At 28.0% G+C, this 18,555-nt stretch overlaps 1 protein-coding gene across 1 annotated transcript in view; it reads left to right on the top strand.

Annotated features, from left to right (window-relative positions):
* LOC129605900 (putative uncharacterized protein DDB_G0286901) overlaps positions 1-16,566 on the top strand; it is a 31,026-nt gene extending 14,460 nt beyond the window's left edge. The window contains exon 3 of the mRNA XM_055515905.1: positions 13,772-16,566. Coding sequence (XP_055371880.1) covers positions 13,772-15,058 — 1,287 coding nt within the window. The 3' untranslated portion in view covers positions 15,059-16,566. The remainder of the gene's footprint in view (positions 1-13,771) is intronic.
* The last annotated feature ends 1,989 nt before the right edge of the window (positions 16,567-18,555 follow it).

The raw sequence follows: 18,555 nt of genomic DNA, 5'->3' as shown, positions 1-18,555 counted from the left end.
AAACATCACTGAGTCAACAAACGTGTATAGCCAAGTAACTATAACTAAAATCGTCATCATTTACAGATGGAAAGGAAAGAAAAGGAAAAATGGGAGGAAAAAATAATACAGTAGTATTAATTTAATATTAATAAGTAAATTAAAAATTAAGAAACCAACACCAATCGTATACAACTACTGTAAAGATTTTTCGCCACAGAAGAGTCATTTTATTCGCTACACCACCTCGTTGTAAAACCTGGAGCAGAATTTGCCCTATTAAACCATCAAATTGAGAAAAGTCTTAAATTCGATTCAACATAACACCTAGATCATAAATTTCATTATTCCTCTTTAGAATTTGCCCATTGAGGCTGTAACTAAACCTTACCTCTGTAGTATAACACATCCTAGACCTGACATTTGCCTATATTGAGTTTCAAATTATTCCTATTACACCACAATGGGAACCCATTAATTTCATTTTGCAGACCAATACAATCAGCCAGAAGGTACCCTGGATTAGTTGCCACAGTAAAGAAAAGGGGACCCAAATGTCTACTCTGGGGAACCCCAGAAACAGCCAAAAAATATCCGAAAGACAAGAGCGAAAGAAAACGTGGTTATCTTCAGCAGACAGATAAGTGGAAACCCACGACAAGATACGAGAGGAAAAGCCTATGGACCTCAATTTCAAAATAATAACTAATCTCAGTAAAAATTACATCAATCTAATTACCTTACTCAATAAATCATGTAGTTTCAGAAACAAATTCGACTAAATTAATTACGACAGACCTCCCCTCCCGAAAAACATGCTGATTAGGAAAAACAAATAGCCTATAATAGGAATAAAAGTAATCATATAAGATTTTCTCGAATAGTTTAGATGTAGACAACTTAGCGACGGTCCTATAATTACCAATAAAATCACGCGGGTCCCTTTTATGAAGAAGGGTAACAGAAGAATTCTTCCAAGCTTCTAGAAGTACGCTACTCCGAAGCGAATCAATCAATACGAATCAATACGAACCACAATTCCGCAACACAATAGGAGGAACCCCATAAGGACCTGAAGGACAATCACCAAAAAATAATAAATGTTGTAAGATGACAAATCAATAACTATCCAATCTATATCAAAATCGATCACGTGAAGATAACTATTGACACTGTCATGAACACTACCACCCATAGAAAAAACAGCATCAAAGTAAATCAATTCAATCAAATAGTTTAACAAATTTAAAACTTTCTAACGGAAGTCACAATTCGACTTCTCACCAGAAATCCCAAGACCAAAAATCTGTCAGGCAATTTATAATTGACTGAATTTTGTAATTGATTCTGAAATGAAAATGAACATGAATTCGGCTTGTTGGATGATGAAGAATTATATTCTGATGTAGATGTAAATAAAATGGACAGCAATAAAAAATATGAAAATGATTTTTTTGACAATATTAACTCCCAACGATTGGGAATCTGAAATTATATCTCAGGTACAATCAGCAGATGAAGTACTTAAAATATAAAAAAAGCAATTTGAAAAAATGATTTGAAAAAAAAAATTTTTGAAATAATCAATGTTGAGTTCAAAGGGAATGAGTTGCTTTCTCTTGATATGCATTAACACATGAACACCATTATTTTTTTTTCAAATATTTCTTCGATAATGATATCTTTGGTAATCTTGATTTATATATAGTTGTCAAAAAAGCATTTCCCGTTCATATTGCTTAGAAAATTATGCGTAGACATTCAAAGTTATGTTGAAACATGCATTCTAACGTTACTTTTTCAAAAACCAAACATCTGAGGGTATTAGAACAGCACATTCGCTTGTACAAAGAACTATGCCTATAAAGCAATTTGACAAAATTAGGCAATATATCAATTTCAATAATAATTTCAAAATGATACGCGAACACTACACAAAATTCTTCCTTTAATAAACGTTTTGACAAGAAATTTCCAAAAAATTCCTTTCGAAGAAAATGCATATTAACTATCCCTTATAGTAAAAAAAATCTGATGTGGTCAGCATATAACCGACCGCAATGTATATTGTCTAGATTAGTAAAAGTATTCCAGAAGATTATGAAAATGCGTTCACAATTTACAATTCTTTACAATTTTAACACTAATGAGGTTGTGTTTAACATAAATCGGCCTCAGGTCAGAAATTTATATGTTATTGTTTTAGTACAAAGAATTTAAGTATTAAATTTCAATGAAATCGGTTGATTATTTCTCTTATATACGCAATAATGTATATTTGGCCCGTAGTAAACGTCCAGTTGCTGATGCCTGATTTCTTCCAAAACAGGAATTTTCGCGGCCGGTCGAGCTAAGCTTATATATGAAATTTCAAGTAAATTGGTTGAATATTTTCTTTAAAATGGTCAAAAATGTAAAACAGGCCCCCTAAAAAGTGCAATTTCCGAGGCCTGATATATCCCAAAAGTTAATCAATCCGTGCCAAAGTCGAAATAAACTTACATATAAAATTTCATCAAAATCGGTTAAGCCGAACCGACAGGATGACAAAAATAGCTTTTTTACACTTCCCTACCATGGAAAAGTGCGTTCCCACCGAAAACTCGATATGCAAAATTTGTTGCCATCACATAATCTACCTATTGTATAAACAATGCGGTCGGTAAGAATACAACTTATCGGAGGATTTATTAGATTCCATGAAGTAAATTATTTTTTACCATTAATCGGATAAAACATTGTGCAACGCGTGGATATTGTACAAACGAGTGCAAGTTCAAAAAAAAAATCATAATCATTATTTGATTTTAAACTTGAAATTTTGATACTTTTTATCGTGTGCGAAAATGCTAAAATTGGGCGTCCATCAAGTCTTTAACAAAAAACTGGAAATTAAAAGAAAAACAGCAAACGTGCAAACAATACTATGTGCAAACTGAAAACAGTGGTCATTGAACTATTTGAAATTCTGTCAGCACAACTTTCAAATTTCCAGGATGCAGCAAACTTGGATTTGTCAAATGAGGCGCTCAATGCATTAGTGCTTGCAAAAGTGACATTTCGAGTAAATTGCGTTGAGTATTGAATTTATAAGAATATTTTAAAAAGGCAAAACAAACGTATGTCAAAATATAGTGAAAAGAGGAGCAAACTAATTATTTTGAAAATATAGAACAATTCTTTAGGCTATAACAGATCTATTGAACATAATAACTCATTTTTGCAAAAATGTTGGATAGGCCACTAATGCCTGAGCGAGTAAAATGTAATAAATGTGACGCAACACTCTGTTTTATTAAAGACCGAAACTGCTTGGTTTCGTTTCATATTTAATATCACACAACATTAAATATGTTGTGATTCTGGTTCAACCCTTAAGACTGAGTTTACGAGGATTAATTCATTGTGCAATGTAGCTTATTACTTATAAGCCTCTTTTGTTTTTGATTACATTTTTTTTTAATTAATTTATTGAAAAAACACTTTATTGTTTTTAGCACTTTTCCAAAAAATTTTTTAAAAAAAGTGCTTATTAGTTTCACTCTGTCCGTCCGTCCGTCCGTGGATACTTCTTTTGTTTACAAAACTTCTACACCCTTGAAGATGGAAAGCTGAAATTTAATACGCACGTAGATCTTTACTAGAAACTTTACTGTAGTCAAACTTTAAAAAAACCCTGCATACTATAGTCAAACTTTAAAAAAACAAAATGGCCCTTTAAATTTACCGTTATCTAAAATCCGTTTTTTCCAAATTTTTGATGTCGTTTTTCTTTTAGATTCCAGGTTGTAAAGCCTGAAATTCCAGCAGCTTTTAAACACTAATAAATAATTTATTTTGCTAGGAGAAATTTTTTTTCCATCCCCACCCCCTCTCAAGTTATCGCCTCTTGAAATTTGTAAAATTTGAATTTTTCACACCTTATATTTCCGTAACCGCAAGCTTTTTCAAATTTCTATAAACGCAAAAAGCTAAAGGTAAATTCCATGACACTAAAAAATATAATTATTTTTCTTAACTCACACAATTAACCCTTAAAATCGAGCATTATGTTAACCCCACTTTATATTAATTTTTGCTTTATTTCAAAGACTGCATAAATCATTCATCCTAAATATATGCAATCGTAGAAATAGTTTTGTATATGAATGAAAATGATTTTAATAGTGTGATAGGTATACATAGACTGTATTTAAAAGCAGAATTTTAACTTGTTGAAGGGAAAAGTGCTGCAATACAAACCACTGGTTTGACCCAAACTTATTTTTTTATGTATTTTGAACAAATTTTGAATAAAGAATTATAATAAATTGTTATGAATTTTGGTGAATTTAAAATATGAAAAGATTTGTTTTTTAATTTAATATACTTTTTGTATTAGCTAAGTTGTTATCCATCTTTATTATATTCAAAACTAAAAATAATAATTGACTATAAAAGACATATTTTGAATAAATTGAAATAAGAAAAACATACGAAAGTCGTGTAATGAAGGGTTAACGAACAATTATACATATGTGAATTCGTACTTGCTTTGGTAATTTCGTATCATTTCCTATTTCTCTGGGTTTCTATAATATGTGACTTACTACTTTTGTTGCTGTTTTGAAAGTACGAGTATGTAGTTGCAAATTATTAATTGAGTTTGAAAATATATTTTATAAAAAAATTAACATAATTTTAATACATTTTTATAAAAATTTTATACTCGTAGGAACGTATGTTCGAAGGGTATACTAAATTTGCTTTACCGTTTGTAACGCTGACAAATAATGCTCTGAAATATAGACTCAAGTGAATGTTTTTGATCAGCATCGAATTCTGAGTTGATTTAACTTTGTCTGTTCGTCCGTCTATCCCAACGATAACTCAAACACTAATTGAGCTGAAGTTTTGATGGAATGGGTTGACAGATTTGGGTAGCTGCCATACAACTCCAAAAACAAATTTTAAATAATAAAGAAGATTCATGAAACTTGGCAATTGTGTGTCCAACTATAGATCAGACATACCCGTGCAGTTTCTATAGTGGCTTGACAGATTCGAGTACTTACAACAATTGTCAAAATTCAGTGTATAATTCGGTCGGTTTATAACTTCAGTCGGTATAACTTGTGTAATTAAAATTTGTTTAGCACATGATTTTACGCATTCATGATTTATTTGTTAGGAGCTGATAAATATTTTCATGTGTCTAACATATGTAATAAATGTGTAAACAATTTTAGTTATTTTAAATAAATTCAATTAAATAATTACAATTAGGTTAAAATTTTTATATTGTAGAAAAGTTGTCAAGTTTTTACTGTTGCAAAATTAACCAAAATTAACAAATGTTGTACAAGCTTGTAAAAAAGTGAATAACAATGATAGCAAAGTGTTTTTTAAATTATTTTATTTATATTTTCAACATTATTGTTTTTGTTTGCTATAAGGTTCAATACCCATGACTGACTTTTGTAAAAGTACTATATTTTATTAAACCATATCTAATAATTTAAAAAAAATTTATAACACAATTAATTGTAAACTAAAATACAATTTTAAAACTGTGATCATTTGACTTCTTAAAAATTATATAGATTGCATTTTTTTGTCATTCAGATTTTGAAGTTCTTACTTTGAAATAATATTTTCCTTATTAAAATGATATTGACGTCAATTAATTAGTTAAGCAGTCAAATCACAAAAGTTAAGACTTCCTGTAATGTAGTAAGTGTCAGAGTAAAAATGTTAAAATAAAAATTTTTTTAATTGGAGGGATATTCCATAATTTGGTATAAATAAAATTTTTCAATGATTTTGTGTGCCTCTTAATAATACTTACTGTTAATTTATTCAATAAATTATGTAAAAAAATTGCAGAAATCATTTTATTGTAGAACACAAACCATTTTTTCATTTACAAATTTCATAGCTTTTTTAAATAAAATAAATACATCTTTTTACCGACCGCATTGTGCATACAATAGGTAGGGATATGTGATGGCAACAAATTTTGCATATCGAGTTTTCGGTGGAAATACACTTCTCCATGGTAGGGAAGTGTAAATAAACTATTTTTAGCAACCTGTCGGTCTGTTGGTCTGTCGGTCTGTCGGTCTGTGTGTGCACGCGTATATCTCAAGTTCGGCTGAACCGATTTTGATGAAATTTTATATGCAAGTTTATTTCGACCATGGCACGGATTGATCAACTTTTGGGATATATCAGGCCTCGGGAACTGCACTTTTTAGCGCGCCTGTTTTACATTTTTGACCATGTTGAAGAAAATATTCAACCGATTTACTTGAAATTTCATATATAGTTTTGCTTGACCGTCCGCAAAAATTCCTAACTTTTGGAAGGAATCAGGCATCAGCAACTGGATGTTTTCTAAGGGCCAAATATACATTTTTGTGTATATAAAGAAAAATAATCAACCGATTTCAGTGAAATTTAATATTTGAATTCCTCGTATTAAAACAATGAACATATAAATTTTTTGGAAAGACATTTTTAACCATATCTACGGAACGAATTGATGGAATTTCTTGAAATTTAATATTTGAGTTCTGTTGTTACCAAAAGTAACTGGCGAGCATTTCAGAGAATTCGGGTAGCACAAAGCCAAATTTACATTTTTCTAGGTATGTTAACTATAAGCTTACTAATGCCCTAAAAATTGGAAAGAAGTATTTAACAGACATTTTTATAATACTCCGTAACACTTTCACTTAACTAGACAATACACAATGCGGTCGGTAATGTGCTGACCACATCAGATTTTTTTTATAGTTGTTCGATCCTTTTTTATGCTCATTATACAATGATTTTCTATATTTCCATTTTTCCAGTAATACTCGTAGCAGTGTTATCCAACTGTTATTTCTAGCTTTAAAATAGATGGTTTTTGTACACATTTCTTTTGCTTCTTGAATATGTAGTCGACTATAATTTGTTCTATGTATTACCTGCGTTTTCATAACCAACTTTTTGGACATCCCACATTTTGCAGCAACTATAGCTAACTGATGATCTGATAAATTATTATCTTCTATTTTGTAATCGATATTTAAATTATTATTAACATTTGTAATTATATGATCGACTAAGCTCTTTGTTTGTTGTGTAAAGAAAGAGTAAAGTATAAATGATCTGAATTATTTGTTAGTTTATTTTCTAAATATTCTACAAATAATTTGCTGTTTTCTACTGGAGTTTTATGAAATGCACCGATTTTTATTTCCGATTTAGTTTTTTGAATTTGAATAACCGTATAATTATATTTTTCTTCTTTACAAATTATATTAAAAGAAATGCCGTTTTTCGAAAAAATAGCAGTTCTATCCCTCTCCCCCTTTTTTTTTACTTCTCTGCAGATTATATACCGCTGTGTGTTTAAAGATGTTGTGTAAATTAATTTCGTTATTATATATCCACATATACTCCGTCAATACTACTACGTTCACATCCGTCAGTTCTGTAATCAACGCTTCCAGTTCAACAATTTTGTTCATTATGCTACATATATTCAGATATAAAATGTTTAGGAGAAATTCCATGTCATTTTTTGAGTTGAGCATACGTAATACTTTTCATATGGTTTCTCAAATTCTCTCTTAAATGTGGCACCTCTGACAAGGTGCTCCATAAATTTATAATCAATGTGGCGTCTGTAATATTTTAAATCTTTCGTAACTTCTTCATTAGAAATTCCAATATTGGAATAGTATGTATAATAATATATTCTTTGCAATTCATGATGTTGCTTTGGAAGACCGTCTTGATCAATTAACACTCTCAGACTTATTTTTGTCATACTGTTGTTGTTATTGTTTAATTACATTATTATTGTTATAATTACTATGATCGTTATTATCATTATCAAGTTTAATTTATGAACTTTTTTTTGTTCAAAAATTCGGAATAAATTTAAGTAAGTTTGTATTTTTTCTTCCATATTCATTTACATTATTGTTTTTAACGTTCTGAATAAAATTCTTGTTTAAGTTATTATAATCACCATTGTTAATTAGCTTTTTATTACTTTTATCCATATTGATACTGTTCTCACTGTTATAGTTAAAATTGCTATTATTTTCTGCATTATTTATTTCTATATTAGAATTTTCCATTATCAAATTATTGTCACTGTTATAGTTATAATAATTATTATTATGAATCACTTCTAAATTATTTGTTTTACTTATTACTTAAAATTGAACTTCATATTAGAATAACCTTCACTTATCTATAATTGCTAATACCCAATTTTTTTCTTTGACTCGTTTAGTTTTTTCTTTTATACTTCGCTTTCTATACTTGATGAATTATGGTTTATATTTAAACCCAATTTGAAGCTTTCATTTGCCTTTTTGTAGTTAACACATATTTTCATTTCCTGTTCTTTACACTCACTTGTTTTATCATTTTTCGTATATTTTAAACACGCCACTTCATTTTTGCAATCATTAGACTTGTGATTAAAACCATTTCATTTAAAATATTGTTGCATTTTAATTGAATAATAATTTTTTTCATGAATAATATTTTAGTAAAAGATTCCTTATCGACCTCTTTAACTGTATTTTGCTTTTGTTTATTAAATATTTTGACCATACACAAATTAATTATTTTCATTTCAGTCTTTTTCAACATTTTTTTTTATCGGGAGGACGGGTGAAAAATCTCGAAAGACACTGCCAGACGAAAAGCAGTAGTGTGGAACTTTAATCCACTAAAAAACACCCTCCTCAAAATAAATTATAAAACTAGTCGGAACGACTAACCATTAATTTTGGTCCAACTTTTTTGATTATTTAGAAGGTTTTGATATGGCACAATCCGAGCCGCCTCGATGTTGACATGATTGGATAAACGCATTTTATGATTGGCTGCTTGCTTTTTAATTTCGTGTGTGACACGATCGTGAGAACCCTGTGTATATCGGCATTACGGACATATCAAGGGTTGTTTACAATGTCTCGTAATACCCTATTTTGAAATATTTGAATAAATTGAATATGAGTCTGCACAGCGCAGCCCCATAACTGAATACCGTAAGCCCAGACAGGCTTAAATATTTGATTATATATCAAAACTTTGTTGTATATTGACAACGAAGAACATCTTCCCAAAAGCCATATAAACTTTCTGTATTTCTTCTCGAGTTGAGATCTCTTTTTCTTTATGTGCTCCTTCCATCTGAGCTTTGCGTCCAATGTCATTCCCAAATACTTCGCCGTGTTTGCGAACGAAATTAAGACGCCATTTATCCGAACCGAAAATAAATTGTCTATTTTTCTACTGATTTAACGCCGTGTACTGATTTAACCCCGTTAAGTTTTATATTCCACTTTCTAGTCCATTTTGAGATCTCATCACTGGCCCTTTGTAATTTTTATATAGATGCATTTTCAGCAAAAATAGCTGTTGTCCGATTCAGGAATATCACATGTGTATAACACGTATAATATCGAACTTAATATACTCCCTTGTGGTATCACCGACCTGATAACCTTAAGCGAAGAGTCCTCCTCCTCCAGTTTAACTTGAAATACCCTATTAATAAAAAAATTTAGGCAAATACTGCCCCGGTAGTAATTGCCTAAGTTTTTTTATTAATATACAATGCCAAACCTTATCGAAGGCCTGGGCTACGTCCAAAAATGTGATGTGATTTCTTCCGGTGAATTTTGTATTAGGTCAGTTATTCGATGAATCTGATCTATGGTTGAGTTGTTCCGGCGAAAATCAATTGGATGATTCGGGATTAACTTTTTACTTTTAATTATTGGCTGAAGCCTTCTCAATAAAAATTTCTCTATCGGTTTTGAAATATTCGACAACAATGATATTTATTATCTCTGCAACTTTCCAAATACCAGGCACGTTATTAAACCTTATACACGCATTTATTAGGCGCGTAAGCATCGTTATACCCCTTTTGGGTAGTTTTTTCAAAATATCGGCCATCCTGATTTCCTCTATAACATCTCTTTCCTTGACAATTGGAATAGTCACGCTATCTTCAACAAAAGAAGATTCCTCATCTTCACGCATGTCCTGACTGTCATTCGGACAGAATGTATCGACCAAATAGTCTGCAAACGAATTTACTTGGTCTTTACCAGTTTTTGCCCACGTTCCATCTTTGTTTTTTTTAAGGAGCCAGATGTTTGATAGGTTGCTTCATTTTCTTTGTTGCCCTCCACAAAGAGCAATTGGTTTTATCACAAGCCGTCTAGCTTTATCAGTAGCATCATACATTTGCTGCCACCTCTTTCTCGCCCCCCCTGCTTTGTGCTACTTTTTTTAGTATATATGGAGGATAGTTAAAGGCATAAACTAATATAGCATTAATTCTCGAACTATTCCAGCCGCATTTTGAATAATTTTAGTAAAATTTTCGGCCTCCTTATCTATCTGCTGGGTTGTTCTTATTCTTTTCCTTAGATCTATTTGTCGTTCAATCTCTAAACGAAATCTTGACCAATCTGTAGTTCCATTTGTCGGCGTAGGTTTCGCTCTTTTCATTACAATATTTTCCTTAAGTTTACGAATAATTACTGAATGATCGGGGTTAAGATCATAGTTATCATGTACCTCAATGAAGTTTTTCGCAATCCGTTTTGTTATGAAGAAATCTATTAAATCTGGACACTTATTAACATCGGTTGGCCAATACGCTGGCTTCGCAGTAGAGTGAAAAAGGCACCCCGCGCCGCCAGTTCCTGTCCTAAGTTCTCTTCCTCTAGTTGAAGTATGCCTTGAACCCCAATCAGTGTGCTTGGCGTTGAAATCACCCCCAATATAAATCTGTCGCCTAGGTCGCCCAGAACGTTTTAAAACATTATTTTAAATCTGGGGTGACAATATAAAGCAGGCACTCCAAACTTTGCTTAGTCGACATTTCATTTGCTTTCAACATTTCATTTTGTTTTTTTAGTTTTTCAATTAGTTCACCTGCACTTAATTAATTGTCCGTGTGCACAATTATTTTCATTCTATTATAGCACAGTCTGTTTTAATTATTATCATTCCATTATATCTATTTTCAACATTATTAATTCAACATTATTATTGTTTAAATGTTTTGGATCCATCTTTGTATTTAAGTTTTTTTTTGCTTTGATTTACTATTGGATATTGTCGGTTCTTGCTCAGTTGTTTTCTTTATTTGTTTTCAAAACATTGGCGAATGACACTGTTTGAACTACATTGTTATTATTATTTAAAAATTGAAATTGAATTCACTAGTGAATCTTTTAATTTTTCTGTATGCTTGTTGAGAACTAAATTCAACTTTTCACTTTCCTTCCTGAACCCTTCGACGTTTGAAACTATTTTTTTAAACTCTTTTTTTTTTTTGTTCCTTCTTTAAGTCATTTAATCGCTCTAACATATATATTTTTGTTCAATAGTTTTCAGTACTTCCATTATTTAGTTTTCGCAGCCATTCTATAGTTGACTGCGATAACCGTTGTACTAAGGCAGTAGTTTTTACACGATCTTACGCAATCTTATTTTAATTTAAATATTATTTTTAATTTTGCCGTAATTAAAGTTCCAACCGTTACGTTTGACAATTCAATTAGAACTTGATTTTTAAAAATACATTGTAACTTAAAAAATTATAGTTTTGTTGCTGTATCCTGCGTTATAACATAACATATGTATAAAATATCGAAATATGAGTACACTTCGACACATTATGATATTTTTTCACATTATGTTTAATGAAAGTCATTTTGCAATGTTATACAGAATCAAACATTTTTATTATGCAGTTTTGAATGCATTTTGATTTTATAAAATATTTTTCTCGTTATATAAATGTAATTATCGAAATGTGTACTTATTTCAGTTATACAAATTCAATAAAAAATCATTGCTTACATGAGTAAAAATTTTCAAAAATTGTACTTTAAATATATTATAAGTAAAAAATAACTTCACCTTATTTTGCAACATAGCATTGATTTATCATTTTATAATACGTACTAGTACGTGTAATGAAATCGGCAGAATGAAAAATAAATATAAATTTTGATTGAACGGTTGTCTATTTATGATAAAGGCAGAAATGAAAATAAGAATAGTTTTAATTGTACCCAATAGAGCTTCGAACAATTTTATTTGGATAGCGTGCTTACATGTCCAGCATGATAATGAGGAAAAAATATGTTTTTTTCTTTTAATTTTATACTATTCTCAGTTCAGTTCAGTTGTTTATTCAACTGACTTATTGGCTTGTTTTTTCAGTTACCATTTGCGTTAATGCACGTACATATCTTTCATGAATATTCATTTAAAGGGTTTCGTGTAAATGTCTGTTAAATCAATTCAAACGCATAGGTGTAAAATATATTGGCCTCAAATGAATTTTCAAGTCCCAAATTTAAGGATTTTCTATGATGTATTTTTATGTCGAGACATAAAATTTCATATATATTATTTACATATATATAACACAGTAGTGTTGTTTTTGATATGATAATTTGATATTAATTTAATTTATTTTGTGACATAAGTTAAAATAAGTAGAATGAATTTTCTAATATAGAATAATAAATAAAATTATTTTAAGTAATAAAATTTGATCGCGTATTATTATATTTAGATGTTAAATTTAATAGAATTACAAATCTGTTTTTTTTTTCGAAATTTTCTTTTCGCAAATAAAAAAGAAGTTAATTTAATTAAATTATGATTGTTGGAAACCTAATTTAATTTGTAGAAATATAGGTGCCATACAGCGTGTTTAACATTTGGCAAATACTTTCACGGACGATTATTATACAGGCGATTGTTTTATTATACATACTAAACTAAATATTTAATAAGGAATTTGTACGAAATGTATGAACTTGTTTTTAAAACACATTTAACAGGTTTTGTTGGCAGAACTATGCGAAATAGAAGAAAATGTTATATAGATTCAATTTTATTCTCATTGTAGCGCATTGAGAGTTAAAAAAAATGACGCATTGTAGAGTTTTTAAAAAAAAATTTCTGATTTTGAAGTGTTTTATCTCGAAAACTATGACTTAATTCAAATTGATCAATCGCGTGTAAAGCAAATCCCGACACTTACTCTATGGCGCATGGTTCCGGAGTTATAAGCATTAATTTATATGCAGGAAAAATATCGTACGCTTAATGACCGTCTGGTAATAACGAAGTAGTAGTAGCAAAATGGCACATATATGCTAATTGTGGTGCGGTGGACCTGCTGCACCCAACCATATCTAATGTAGGTTCTCTTTGTGAGAAACCTCTTATTCTGATGTTTTCGAATTATATTTAATAATAAATCTAGCTCCTTAAACAGGAGTTACATTTAAAATTTCAAAAAGTAAAAAAACCAGTCGAAATTGATTTTAATCCCCTGTTAATCCGAATCTGTTGAGGTGTGATCATCATATCCATACAAAAGAGCATCATATGACCGAAAATAAAAACCAATCAACCACCTGGAAAACAAATTGCCGATGATTACTCTTTGTTGTATGATTCCGAAGTTATAAGCATTTATTTATATGCAGAAAAAATTTGGTACCTTTTTTTTCAACAGGCTGTAGCTCGAAAACGAGTGTAATAAATATAAAATGCTTAATAATAGGAAAATCACCTAGGTCTAAAACAATCAGTATTATTTATTTCTTGATTTCTTTCTTATCAGAAATAAAAATAAATCGTTTTCCAAAAATCCTAATGGTGGCAAGCATCAACAAAAAACAATTATCCAAAAATTTGTCCTATATTTTTAATAAATACTAACTTTCTCGTTTTTTTTATTTTTTTTTAGTTTCAAGACGATATCGATTCTTTAAATAAACTAGCTCGCAATAAGTCTAACTCCGATATGATAAATCGTATAAATCAACAAAATCCGAGCATTCGAGAAACTCGTAACGAAAATCGTGAACTAAAAGCAACATTAGAGGATCATCAACGTGTTTTAGAATTGGTTATGCAAAAATACCGCGAACATACACAACAAAATTTGTTTAAAAGTCAAGTTAATTTCAAAGAATTGTATAATGAAAAATTATTAGAAGTAATAAGAAAGCAAGCTGAGAAAATTAATGAGATGGCAGCTGTAATGCAAAAAGCGGCGCAAGCAGATGACGATGATATTTATAAGGAACTGGAATGGAATACAAAACTTAAAACAGAGAATCAAGCTTTAAGAGAAATTTTACAAATAGCAAATGATTTTGGATCAACAACACCATTATGTTCTGGTATTGTTGATGTTAGTAGTGTTTGCAATAACGTTATCGCAGCCAGCGACGCTGTTGGTAGTTCCAATGATGATATTATTTGCATTGATGAGGTTAAACAAAATTTATTGCTTCATAGCCAAATTGCAACATCGAGTACTTCATCTGGTTACGGTTCGTCATCTATTGGAACAAATAGCATACAAAGTAGTAGAATACTATGTCGGCCATGTGAAGATAAAGCTATACAAACCGAAATCATACAGCAGCAACATATAGACGAGCAACAACAACCCCAAAAACTTCTAGAATTACAACAACAATCATTACATCTATCAGTTAATAAATCATTAGAAAATGACGATGAAGATAGTGTTATTGAAAATAAACAAGTAAATTTTATTGATGATGATAACGAACAAGTCGTGTTAAGCACTATGAAAATATACAATCAAGTTTTAGAAAATGGTAATAGTAATAAAACGAATATAAAAAGTAAATTAAGTACAACTGAAATAAATAGCGAACAGAATAGTAATAACAATTCACCAAATAAGAATAAGCAACAACCAAAAATAAAACAGAAAGAGCAACAGAATCTTAATAATGAAAATAATAAAAATAATTTAACAGCTTCTAAGCAAATTAGTGAAAATATCAAAACAATACCAGTACAACAAAAAACCGAAAATAATTTTGTTGAAATCACTGAATTATCAAAATTAAATTTAACAAATGGTACTGTTGACAGTATTGTTGAAAATATTGAATCAAAGCAACAATTACAAATTAATGATACTAGGTTAAATAATTCAACGGTAAAAGCAGAGATTCAAGAAAATAATAATAAAAGTACTATATCGTCGTGATAGATAGAACTTAAATGTATTATGATCTTAAAAAATCATAAGAATAAATTATTTAAATAAAATATTTGAAGGAAAAACAAAAAAATTAAATATGAATTTCATTTTAAGTCAAATATGTATCTTATTATTTCAATCTTTTTTTACTACAGATACGCAATGGAGTAATATTAAGAAATGTAAGAAAAATATGTTATATTAAGATTAAATTCATGAAAAAGATAAAAGTGAGATTTAAACTTTGTGGGCAGTTAAAATATTTTTGTTTCTATCTTTATGATAAAAAATTTTTGAATCAAGTTGAAATGACTTTATTCATTAAACTTATTATTTTCTTATTTACTTAAATAATAATTATCGACTTCGCATTAAATATGTGAATTTAATTCAGCTGAATAAAACAAATTATGAAAAACCATTTTGTTCAAATGAAAAAGCAAAACATCCACATCCGCAATATTGGTTAAAATTTTGATTTATATCGATAATAAAAAATTAAAAATATAAATATTCATCAAAAGATTCACACTTGCTGCAGAATTTTAAAATTCTTGAAAGCTTTATCTTAAAAATGAATTTTAATAAAGCCTAAGATAATGTTGGAACGTATGATTTCAATTACACGAGTTTTTAAAAAATTTATTTTTATTTAAGCAAACGAAATAATACAACAGTTGTAATATATTAATCGCTACTATTGTAATTTGTTTTGTTTCTGTAAAAAGAAGTCGTGACTTTATTCAAAAATTTATTATTTAGCTTTAATAAAAAGCATCGAGAAAAAAGTTATTCTTGACGCATTATAAATTAGAACGAAATTAAAGAAAAAAAATCTGTAGTACCAAAAGGTAAAAATGTTATTTAATAATTTCAATGTTTTTTCTAAGTTATTTACATATTTATGCTTTATATTTTACCTCTTTTTTGGAAACAATTTCTTCATATTTACTATTTTATTCAGTGAAAAAAAAATTATTTTCGCTTTATGTATTATATATATAAACATTTTTGTATTTTGTTGAAATATTTATTTTATACCATTTACACTAATATGAAAATATGTTAATGTAATTTACACAAAAAGCAAAAAAAAAAAAAAAATATTAAAAAATCAATTAATAATCATATGTATAAATTAAAATAAAAATAAATTATTGAAAAAACAAAACTTACAACTTTTTACTTTCCTCTAATTTGGTGGTTAGATACCTGAATAAAAATTTCACTATTACCATTTTAGGTCGATGGTTAAATTTCCTACCACCAGAAGTGGAAAACTAAAGAAATATTGTCAGCTGCTATCATTTAATCAAAAATAATATAATACTATTAATTTTAATTGAAGTTAATTTATCTTTTAAAAAAATAATAAAAATACACATTTGCGTTTTCATTATTTTTAGCTCCTATAAAGGTCTGCATCAATAATAATAAAAGATAAGTAAATTCAAAAATTTAAAAGTAGAGACAAGCTGTTTGTAATTGTATATATACGACATGAATATATAGATAATTGAATTCATATGAATGTATTAAATTAACAAAATAAAAAAAAAATTTTAAATACAATATGTATAGTAATTTATTAAAGAAACTGATGAGTATAGTTAGTAAAAATGTTTCTAAAAGTATGTTCGATACATTTAAACGTATATTCTAAAAGTAGAAACGCTGTAATAATAATATTTTAATCATTTTTATAGTTATTTTGTATTAAAAATAAAATACTAAAGTAAAATACTATAATTTAATATTCCTTAATATCATGAAATAAAACTATAAAAGGAATGAAGTTATTTTTCACAAGAGTAGCATTTTTTGATACGTAAAAATCAATTTTTAGATAATTTAAAGAAATCAAAGTTTCTGTATGAAAATTGTTTGAGGCTCAATAATTAATTCGAAGAAAGAAAAAAGTTATCAGTTATTAGGCATAAAATATGTTACTAAAAATGGCTTTCAGTCATATGTAACTGCCACATTGATCGATAGTATAATTTATTATTTGCATGGGTTTTTTCACCGGGAAGTTTTCTTATTGTTTGAATTTCTCTTCTCATCTAACAGAGTATCTTTAACATACGAAAATTGTATTTTATCTTTTGAACTGTTTTGAATTTTTTAAATTAAATATTAAATGAGTTTTTCCTTTTGAATTTTTTGTATCCACCTGAAGATTTTTACGTCACAAATGTTTATAATAAAAATTAAAGCAGAAAAAATTTGTTTATAAATGTTTTTGTTATAATTTATAGTTCTATTTCATGTTCTTCGACTAAATTTTTGGCAATTTTTCTCTTAATTTCTTACAATAAAATCACTGCCTTTATTAAAATTTTAAAACTTTTAAAAGTTACAAGCTTTGATTTTGTTTTTTGTTTATTATTATATACAAATTTTACTTACTACTTATTTATGGTATGATAAAGTTAAAATTTATCATATTGTGAGCATATAAATACATATATTGAATTAAATTTTCAAGTTTTAAGTACTTATTAAATTATTTTTTGATTGTTAGTATTCAAACGCAAGTCAAAACTTTGTAAAATTAGATAAAAAATATTTAAAATAAAAAAGAAAAAATTTAAAATAATATTTACAAAAATAAAATTTGAAGTAAAAAAATTAAAATTATACTCGTATTGTAGAAAAATAAAAAATATATGATGAGAATGAAGATTTTGCAAGCAATAATAGTAAAAATGAGTATACTTGAACTGAACAAAAAAAAACTGTAGCTATACATAATATATTTCTTAATTTTGTTTATCGTTATAAAAAAAATGAAGTCTCTAAATGTTTATTTATGTTGTTTGTAAATTTTAAATAAAACTTAAAGTTTGTAAGTACATATAATAAATTAAAGGCAATACAATGTTTTTCAAATGTAGCAAAATAAACTTATAGTTTCAAATTAGATTCATTTTTCAGGTTCAATATTATTTCATGTTTTTTTAAAAATCTGGAAATTTAAAGTTAAATGATTATTGATTTTTATATTATAGTTATATTATGTCTATTATTAAATGTTTTGCAACAAACATTTCAAAAATTTTTTGTTGTTGAATGTGTGATGTGTGAATTGTTCTTTTTCACTTGACAAAAATTATGTGGCAAGAATTTGTAACCAATAGTTTTATTTATAATATTACTAATCTTTTAATATTGTATGTAAAATGATTAACAATTGATAAGTATACAATTAATCAAACAATTTACTGTTTATGGATAACTATATTTATAAGTATAGCCTAAATGACAATTTTATATTTAGATAGACAAGATTTTATATTTTGATTACAAATAAATATTTTTGTTCTCTAGGAAAGTGAATTTTTTTTTAAAATTCACTATGGGGAAGTGAATTTGTTTTTCTTGAAATTTCACTTTGAAGGAGAAACATAACTTTTATATTTTCAGAACAAAGATAACAAAAAAGGAAATGAAAACAAATATCAAAAACGGAAACAAAATTTTTACTAATTTTTTTAAAAAAT

Source organism: Condylostylus longicornis, unplaced genomic scaffold, assembly GCF_029603195.1.
Source record: "Condylostylus longicornis isolate FDR11 unplaced genomic scaffold, ASM2960319v2 ptg000016l, whole genome shotgun sequence".
Lineage (NCBI taxonomy): Eukaryota > Metazoa > Arthropoda > Insecta > Diptera > Dolichopodidae > Condylostylus > Condylostylus longicornis.
Note: the sequence above shows the minus strand (reverse complement) of the source record. Positions and strands in the feature narration are given on the sequence as shown.